The sequence below is a fragment of the Conger conger genome, chromosome 2 (assembly GCF_963514075.1).
Source record: "Conger conger chromosome 2, fConCon1.1, whole genome shotgun sequence".
Taxonomy (NCBI): Eukaryota; Metazoa; Chordata; class Actinopteri; order Anguilliformes; family Congridae; genus Conger; species Conger conger.
Window position 1 is genome coordinate 87,569,285 of NC_083761.1, and position 10,000 is coordinate 87,579,284.

General features: G+C 45.4%; 2 protein-coding genes across 2 annotated transcripts in view; one reads left to right on the top strand and one right to left on the bottom strand.

The window, feature by feature from the left end:
- Positions 1–2,870, top strand: part of LOC133121445 (E3 ubiquitin-protein ligase rnf213-alpha-like) — a 74,470-nt gene extending 71,600 nt beyond the window's left edge. The window contains 2 exon segments of the mRNA XM_061230608.1: positions 895–1,073; positions 2,253–2,870. Coding sequence (XP_061086592.1) covers positions 895–1,073; positions 2,253–2,397 — 324 coding nt within the window. The 3' untranslated portion in view covers positions 2,398–2,870.
- A 76-nt stretch (positions 2,871–2,946) lies between these two features.
- LOC133121446 (cytolytic toxin-beta-like) lies at positions 2,947–9,618 on the bottom strand. The gene is made up of 4 exons (XM_061230610.1): positions 9,528–9,618; positions 7,570–8,352; positions 7,061–7,254; positions 2,947–3,027 (listed from the first exon to the last, which is right to left on the bottom strand). The coding sequence occupies exons 1-4, from the start codon at positions 9,616–9,618 to the stop codon at positions 2,947–2,949; spliced, it is 1,149 nt and encodes a 382-aa protein (XP_061086594.1).
- Between the last annotated feature and the right edge of the window lie 382 nt (positions 9,619–10,000).

Sequence of the window (10,000 nt, forward strand, 5' to 3'; positions counted from 1 at the left end):
CCAACCCAACACCTAACCACACCTTCCATCTTCCAAACCAAACACCTAACCACACACACCTTCCAAACCCAACACCTAACCACACCTTCCATCTTCCAAACCAAACACCTAACCACACACACCTTCCAAACCCAACACCTAACCACACCTTCCAAACCAAACACCTAACCACACATGCCTTGCCAACCCAACACCTAACCACACATGCCTTCCCAACCCAACACCTAACCACACACACCTTCCCAACCCAACACCTAACCACACCTTCCATCTTCCAAACCCAACACCTAACCACACACACCTTCCCAACCCAACACCTAACCACACCTTCCATCTTCCAAACCAAACACCTAACCACACACACCTTCCAAACCCAACACCTAACCACACCTTCCAAACCAAACACCTAACCACACATGCCTTGCCAACCCAACACCTAACCACACATGCCTTCCCAACCCAACACCTAACCACACACACCTTCCCAACCCAACACCTAACCACACCTTCCATCTTCCAAACCCAACACCTAACCACACACACCTTCCCAACCCAACACCTACCCACACACACCTTCCAAACCAAACACCTAACCACACCTTCCATCTTCCAAACCCAACACCTAACCACACCTTCCATCTTCCAAACCAAACACCTAACCACACACACCTTCCAAACCCAACACCTAACCACACACACCTTCCAAACCCAACACTAACCACACACACCTTCCATCTTCCAAACCAAACCAAATTTAACCATGCATTTCTACCAAACCAGTAACCTGTATAATCTCTGCCTTCCACCTCTCTCTCTCTCCCCCCCCCCCATGTCTCCTTCTGTCTCTCTCTCTCCCTCTCCCTCTCTTTCCCCCGTCTCCCCCCCCTCTCTCAGGACCCGTTCGAGGGCATGTTGGGTCAGTACAGGGAGCCCCTGGATGAGGAGGGGCGGAGGCTGCTGATGGGGTTCTGCAGCCGGGGCAGTGTGGACGCTTTCCTGCAGGAGACGCACCAACTCCTCCTGCTGCGTCTCAGCACCAACCAGGACCCGGAGCAGTACAGGCCTGACTGGGGGTGAGGTCACAGGGTCACAGGGCTGACTGGGGGTGAGGTCACAGGGCTGACTGGGGGTGAGGTCACAGGGTCACAGGGCTGACTGGGGGTGAGGTCACAGGGTCACAGGGCTGACTGGGGGTGAGGTCACAGGGTCACAGGGCTGACTGGGGCTGAGGTCACAGGGTCACAGGGCTGACTGGGGGTGAGGTCACAGGGCTGACTGGGGGTGAGGTCAGAGGGTCACAGGGCTGACTGGGGATGAGGTCACAGGGCTGACTGGGGGTGAGGTCACAGGGCTGACTGGGGGTGAGGTCACAGGGTCACAGGGCTGACTGGGGCTGAGGTCACAGGGTCACAGGGCTGACTGGGGGTGAGGTCACAGGGCTGACTGGGGGTGAGGTCACAGGGTCACAGGGCTGACTGGGGGTGAGGTCACAGGGTCACAGGGCTGACTGGGGATGAGGTCACAGGGTCACTGGGCTGACTGGGGGTGAGGTCACAGGGTCACAGGGCTGACTGGGGGTGAGGTCACAGGGTCACAGGGCTGACTGGGGGTGAGGTCACAGGGTCACAGGGCTGACTGGGGGTGAGGTCACAGGGCTGACTGGGGGTGAGGTCACAGGGTCACAGCGCTGACTGGGGGTGAGGTCACAGGATCACAGGGCTGACTAGGGGTGAGGTCACAGGGTCACAGGGCTGACTGGGGGTGAGGTCACAGGATCACAGGGCTGACTGGGGGTGAGGTCACAGGGCTGACTGGGGGTGAGGTCACAGGATCACAGGGCTGACTAGGGGTGAGGTCACAGGGTCACAGAGCTGACTGGGGGTGAGGTCACAGGATCACAGGGCTGACTGGGGGTGAGGTCACAGGGTCACAGGGCTGACTGGGGGTGAGGTCACAGGGCTGACTGGGGGTGAGGTCACAGGGTCACAGGGCTGACTGGGGGTGAGGTCACGGGGTTACAGGGCTGACTGAGGGTGAGGTCACAGGGTTACAGGGCTGACTGGGGGCGAGGTCACAGGGTCACAGGGTTACAGGGCCACAGGGCTGACTGGGGGTGAGGTCACAGGGTCACAGGGTCACAAGGCTGTACTGGGGGTTGTAATGGATTGTATTGTAATGGAATGAAAATGACAGTAATGTAATGTAATGTAATGTAATGAGGCAGTGGTGTAACGGGCGCTCCTTGTGTGCAGTCTGAAGGACACACTGCAGTCTTTCATGGAGCACAAAGACATGGACCTGCCGCCTGAGGTGCAGGAGCTGTTCCCAGGGGCCCTGCGGCTGTCCCAGGCCCTGGAGGTCTGGAGGTTCACCGTGGCCTTCAAACAGGGCCGCTAGCCTGGGGTTAGCCTGGGGTTCTCCCAATTTAACCTGCGCTAGCCTGGGGTTCTGCCAATTTAACCTGCGCTATCCTGGGGTTCTGCCAATTTAACCTGCGCTAGCGACTGTGGTTACTAACACTTTTCCCACTTGGTGGCGCTGAGGAGCATTCCTTGTTTTACTTCAAGAGAGCAAGTCTGGTGGTTGTAAATGGCCTCTGTTGCAGAAATAGGTAGTAAATCTTAAAAAGTGCTTAATGTCGTAATTGTTATAATATTGTTTTGCATTTGAGGATTCAACAGTTTCTAAATTGTGTAAGGATTAAAGAGACACAATACTGAAGTGGAAATATTAACAGTTCCATAAAGCTGGTCAGTGTCAAGTAAAGAAACAACATTAAAGCATTGACCAATATTATTCCAACAAAAATGTGATATTTTGTTTTCTGAATATAGTGAATTATGAAATAATAAATGAAGAATGCAGTTAAATTGTTCATGTACTTTTCATTTATTCTTGATGCATCCCTTCACTCAAACATCTCACTGGACACAGCAGCCGTCTGCCTCAGGAGTCCTGGAGCTCAGGCGTACACAAGGCCTGGAGCTCAGGAGTACACAAGGCCTGGAGCTCAGGAGTACACAAGGCCTGGAGCTCAGGAGTACACAAGGCCTGGAGCTCAGGAGTACACAAGGCCTGGAGCTCTGGGGTGCACAGGTCCTGGAGCTCTGGGGTGCATTCTGGTTTTTATTCCAATCAATTGCCTTGTTTTTACCCTGGTTCAAGCCTGTACTTGAGCACAGTAAAATCATTAGGATACACTTGCAGTCTGCAGTCTATGTCCCCAGCCTCCCCCGGGATGCGCGAGAAGTTCCTCCAGAGGTGGGAGTTGAAGACCTTGCGGACTGGGGCCTCTGCCAAGATGTTCCCAGTTCACCCTCACTACACATTTGGGTTTAACGGGTCTGTCTGGCAGCCTCCCCGGCCACTTGATCCAACTCACCACCAGGTGGTGATCAGTTGACAGCTCTGCTCCTCTCTTCACCCGAGTGTCCAAGAGATACGGCCGCAGGTCTGATGATACGACCACAAAGTCGATCATTGATCTTTGGCCTAAGGTACTTTGGTACCAAGTACACTCATGAGCTCATGAGCTACATGGTGTTCGTTATGTCACAATCCATGACCAGCACAGAAGTCCAATAACAAGACACCACTCGGGTTAAGATCAGGCAGGCCATTCCTCCCAATCACCCCCTTCCACGTTTCTCCATTGTTGCCCACGTGAGCTTTGAAGTCGCCCAGCAGAACTATGGAGTCTCCGGGTGGCACCCTTTCCAGGATGCCGCCCAGTGACTCCAAGTAGGCCGGATACTCTGAACTGCCGTTTGGTGCATAAGCACAAACGACAGTCAGAGCTTTCCCCCCAGCGACAAGTAGTCACAGACAGTTGCCTGTTCTGGCTCCACGGTGGAGGCAAACTGAAGACACACCTCTTCAAGCAGCACCTCTCCCCATCCCTCCCAACCTCTCTGTGAACCTTAATTGTTGTCTTTGTGATTTACTTTGTGTATCGGTATTTTTAGTTGGCTAGGTAAGCAGTGTATGGATAGTTAAGTTTGGTCACTTTTGCTTTGTTGTTTGTTTGTTTATTTGTTCGTTAAAAAAAGAAAAGAAAAAAAGATTCAAATAGGCCCTGGTCCTTATCTTTGTTGTACAGGTAGCAGTGAAATTGTACTTCCCTCTAGGGTCTTTCAGCGCACTTATCCCTGGTTATGGGTATGCACTTTGTTGTACGTCGCTCTGGATAAGAGCGTCTGCCAAATGCCATTAATGTAATGTAATGTAATGACCCTCTCGTTCCCCATAGATACATGCCCTGCTGAAAAAAAAAATGCTCAAGTTAGATTTTGAAACTGCTGGTAACTGGTTGACCAGTTCAGAACAGCTCCCAGCTCGACATGGTTTGACCAGCTCAAGCTATGTTATGAAACATAGCTTGGTTTTACACTAGGGTAGACCAATACATATTCCTTTACTGTATGTGTGCTATATGTATGAACAAAAAACAATGCATATTTGTTTTTTCTAATACAAAAATAATTAGCAGTGGGCTACTACTAGCAGCTAAACCTCTTGAATAATTGTGTGTGTGTGCGCGTGTGTGTGTGTGTGTGCGCTGGTTTGATGTCAATATGAAATCATTATACTCTAAACAATATCAACGTTTCAATGTTTTATTGTAATTTTGGGAAAATCTGATAACATATGAATCAATATTAATCACAAAACATGAATCTGTATTGAACACAAATCAAAGAAAACTGCATTCAAACAGCAATATTACTATTGTGATTATTATGATTATGATCATATTATAAATCAAACAAAAGATTACGTGGAAATCAAAAAACATAAGAATGTTAAGAGAAATATCTGATTATCAAGGTCTGATTATAAAAAAACTGATTATTATAGTACAAAAGGCAATTTTTTATGTTAGGGAACACTTAGTAAGCACTTAAGTATTTATTAGACTGCACCAACTTCTACTGCTGTAGCCTATCCACTTAGAGTTATGACGCGTTGTGTGTTCAGAGATGCTCTACAGCATACCACTGTTGTAATGTTGTGTGGCCATTCCCCTCTGACTCTCACTAATGTAGCGTGTTTGACTAATGTGAGAGGCAGTGGAGGCTGGTGACTTCCAGAATTGAGGAGGCCATTTTTTTCCGCTTGCTCACTTCACTCGCGATGGAATGTTCCCTGTTCTCTTATCTGTCTTTGTGCTGGCCAAAGGCATACTATTTGGAGTGTAAGCTACAGTCAGAAAGTTCTGGCTGATGAAATTCATTGTGCAGAGCTTAGCCTTGTGCCTTCCTGAAGAAATGACATTGCTGTAAGTCTATGAGCCTGCCTGATAATTAAGCTGAGAAATGACATTTGGATGTAATATAAATGCCAAGTGAACATGTGTAAAAGGCAGGAATTTTAATTATGTAGTTAAAAACAATTTTGTTTAGCTTACATTTTTCATTCTTCTACAGCTTCAACATGTAATCACCAATTTAATCAAGTTTAGCATATAAAAAAGATAAGATAACACTTTCTTTATCATATGTAGTTTTATTCAATATATTTAATATAAAATATGTAAAAATATGGTTCCAGTTGGCTTTATCTAAAGTTAACGTTATCCACTAGAGGGCAGCACTCTATTCGTATTTAGAGTGAATTTCCTCACAGAGCAACAATTCAGTAATTTGATATGGAAGATTATTAAATTGACTTGTAATAAAACGAAATGAACTACATTAAAAATAAAACTGTTCAATAAATCCCAAATGGTGTCTAACATGACCTATTGAATGTCATTCTCACTCCTTAGTATCTGGAATCTGCATATCTCCAGCCCAAGATCTCAAATTGCGCCAGAATCTCGCAGACTTCCGAGGTCGTTTTAAGCAAAAGTATTTGGCCAAATGAGGGGGATCAGGGATGATAGCCAGGGGTGTTCTCTAAATTTCCTGAAAAGCACAAGTTGATAGGACACTCGTAGCCACTATGGCGAGTGTTTGTTTGACTGAAGTGACTGGCGAATTCTCAAAATGGCTTCTGTGTTGAATAGGAAAGGAAAGGATAGTTGATTCCAAATGAACCAGTAGCATGTGATTGGACGAACAAAATGTCAATCTTTCAGCCCTGGACACAATGCATGGTGAGGCCAGGCCTCCGTTGCCCACCCATTTTCAGTGATCTGGCCAATCACATATTGGCATGAAAAAAAATGCATTACATTGACTTCTATGAGAAGCTAATTTCCTAGGGGAGGCCTGGCCTCCCTTAATACAAACTGATAGGGAAATCTGGCCTGTTGCTTTACAATTGCAATATTGGGTTTTAGCCATGGGAAAATTTAGATTTATGAACAAAACTAAAATAATATGAATATAAAAAATAAAAAATATGTTTTTTGTTAAAATAAATAAATAAAATAAATATATTTATTGTTTTTTTTAAATCTCTCTCTTCTCTCAAATTATTGGGGAGGCCAGGCCTCCTCCACCTCTATGGAGGAGCCTCCACTGGTGAGAGGTGGCTAACCTGTGTTCTTTAAAATATATATAGCTTGGGGTTTCACTTAACTTATTAGTATTAACCTAATGTGTGTATGACTACTCACTTTTTAAATTAAATGCTCTTTTCCCTTTAAATCAGTGTTTAAGCATGACTTCTTACATGTTACCATTAACTAAAATGTCTTAAGAATTACTTTCATATTATTACTTGTGTGTGTGTGTGAGTGTGAGTGTGTGTGTGTGTGTGTGTGGGTGTGTGTGTGTGTGTGTGTGTGTGTGTGTGTGTGTGTGTGTGTGTGTGTGTGTGTGTGTGTGGGTGTGTGTGTGTGAGAGTGTGTGTGTGTGTGTGTGTGAAAGACAGAGGGAGAGAGAGAGAGATAGAGTGATAGATGCAAATCCATCTATACCTGTGTGTTGTCTTTTTTACTACTTTTCCTGGGTGTAATTTCTGGCTTGCCTTGCAGTTGCCCATGTTTATATGTATGAACAACAGCTCCTTGGGTTAAGGGGTCTGACCTGTAGCTAATGATGAATTTACGAGCAGTTTTAAAAAATTTAAAAAATTGGAACTTTTTCTTTTTTGACTGAAACCGTTTCAGTACAACTCTCATTGCTGCTGAGATGTTTTGGTCCTTGAACCAAGGCTGGGCCTCCTCTTCGAAGCTGATTTTCTGAGCTACAGAGATCTTTTGCATTTTCTTGAACTCTTCAGAATCCAGGCACTCAGACAGGTTTGAGATATATGGCTCCTCCTTCTTCAGTGAGGTGAAGTTGTAGATGCAGACATGTTTCATGGCTGGATCAGTGAGAACTCTGTTCAGATCAGGTCCAGGTGGCACAATGTCACAGCTCTTCAGAGGATTGATGTAGCTTTTCAGCACCTTTACTTCAGACTCTTTATCATCAAACCATTTTTTCATCTTGTCATGACTGAAAGATGACTTTTTGTCGAATGTCAATATGGCAGACAGTTTGTCTTCCCCCTCTCTCCCACCCCGGATAGCTGGCAGAAGCTTGCTTAGATTATTCTGGAGGGTTTCTTTGTAAGTGGCCAATCTGTTTTTGAATGTGACCAGGTTCTCTGTTAAATATGTGACCTTAATGGCCTCACATCGTTGTATGACATCGTCGGCTCTCATTTGGGCCTCCTGTAACTGGCCCATCCTGGCTTCCAAAAGTGCCACTTTATCCACACCGATCTTGGTGACCAGCTGGGTTGCTTTTTTGTCCAGTTTCGTAAGAGGATAGAGCCAGACCTTCATAGGCACCGCTTCACTTCCATCCCCCATCAGCTCCGGGAGGTTTTTGTACAACTGCACGGCCTCCTCATAAGTGGTGGGGTTGTTCTCCAGCGCTAAATCGCCGTGGAACGTGCAGCTGAACTTCTGCACCTTCTTCATCTCCGTGTCTGTCAGCTTCAATTTTCCCGAACTGCTGACATCAACTTTAGGGATCTTACTGATGGACGAATCCAGGTTCCCCTGAATAACTTTCTTGTCCTCCTCATTTGACGCCATCTGGTCGAAGACCATGAAGACCTCAACCCCATACAGTACTCCTGTCACCACATGGGTGGCACTCTTCTGGTCAAACACTTCGGGGTATATCACTTTGCCCAGGTGGGTCACAGTCAGCTCCTTGAACTCAGTCGTTTGTTTGTAGTGTATTGTGGCCCTGCACTGTCGCATGGAGGACAATGTGTCATTCAGGTAGCTGCCCGACCCCCCCACCTTCACCAGCCCTGCTATGAAGCTTGCTTTCAGCGAGGCACCGATGTCCATCAGCTTGGTCTTCTCACTGAGAGAGTCACTTTTGCCAAAATTAAAATGCGTGAGGGGCTGTGGTTTCACATCCACATTGTTTTTGATGGCTTCTGGATCCCACAGTGAGATTCCTAACGCAGATGACATTTCAGTCAATTATGGTAATAACATTACCATCACATTTTTATCATTTATAAAATGAATGAATCATAAGATATTAATTGAACAGTATATACACATAAGCAAACTTCAGGTTGTCAGCTTGGAGGAATTTGACTGAGGCAATATGACTGATATCAGTTGTATAATTGAAACAAAAGCAATTAAGATGACTGGATTTCAGAAAATTCATATAGATACCTGACTGTCTTGAGAGAAATGCTGTCAATACTATGACATATCTGACAGAAAGATCTTGCTGAATCTCCATTTTAGAAATGCTTCTTTGAATGTTGGTACATCTTAAGAAACTTTGCTCAGAAAACAGATCTCAAAGTCGAGCCAGATTCACCCCTCTGGCTGGCCAACCTAATGTGTGTGATCGTAGTTTAACACCACCCCTAACCCCCCCTGGTGCTCAGTTGTATACATTTTTTTGACACAGTCACAACCCCATCCCTCTGTTTCATTAATAAACTGGCATTGCCGCCATGTTAACACTGCTGAGTGCACACAGAAATAAACATAATGGCGTGTTTACAGTCCAAAGTCAGGTGTGCAATAGTGTGCAACAGTGCAGTAGCACACACTAGTATAGAATAGCACAATGTGTGCAGTGTTCAGTGTTCAATGTGTGTTTAACAGATACACTACCTGGGGTATATCTGTGTTTAACAGCTACATTACCTGGGATAAAGGTATGTTTAACAGGTACATTACCTGGGATAAAGGTATGTTTAACAGGTACATTACCTGGGGTAAAGGTGTGTTTAACAGGTACATTACCTGGGATATATCTGTGTTTAACAGGTACATTACCTGGATATATCTGTGTTTAACAGGTACATTACCTGGATATATCTGTGTTTAACAGCTACATTACCTGGTGTATAGGTGTGTTTAACAGGTACATTACTTGGGGTATAGGTGTGTTTAACAGGTACATTACCTGAGATAAAGGTGTGTTTAACAGGTACATTACCTGAGATAAAGGTGTGTTTAACAGGTACATTACCTGGGATATAGGTGTGTTTAACAGGTACATTACCTGAGATAAAGGTGTGTTTAACAGGTACATTACCTGAGATAAAGGTGTGTTTAACAGATACATTACCTGGGATAAAGGTGTGTTTAACAGGTACATTACCTGGGGTATAGGCATCATTGCGACAGTCATACAGCATGCCAGGATGCAGGGGTCTTCCTAGGGCTGCAATTTGAATAGTATCTTCTTCCATGACTGTGAACAAGAATACAATTTGGCTTTTTTACACAATACAGGAGCAGCAAACCAGGGGCCTCATTTATAAAACTGTGCTTAGGATTCACGTCAAAAGGTTGTGTAAGCATGAAACCTAGGACGTGCGTACGCAAAAAAAATTCTGATTTATAAAACAGTGCATACGCACGTCCCACGCCAGTTTCCTTTATAAATCACAATCAACTCTAAATGTGGCGCAACTTTGCCAGCTTCATGTCCCGCCCACAGTTGCCTATAAATAGGCAGTGAAACACCCCTAATGAATATGCATTTCACAAAGACGACAATGGCAAACGCTGAAAAGAAGGCCAAGAAAAGGGATTTCAGCCATTTGATTGCCTCTGAAAAGCTACAGGTGT

Excerpts from the sequence above, each read along its gene's own strand:
- LOC133121446 (XM_061230610.1), bottom strand. The coding sequence starts at position 9,618 with ATGGAAGAAGATACTATTCAAATTGCAGCCCTAGGAAGACCCCTGCAT. Across the intron at positions 8,353-9,527 it reads CAATGATGCCTATACCCCAG|GAATCTCACTGTGGGATCCA; the intron begins GTAATGTACCTG and ends CATCTGCGTTAG. Across the intron at positions 3,028-7,060 it reads TCTCAGCAGCAATGAGAGTT|GCCTTGTGTACTCCTGAGCT; the intron begins GTACTGAAACGG and ends CCTGAGCTCCAG.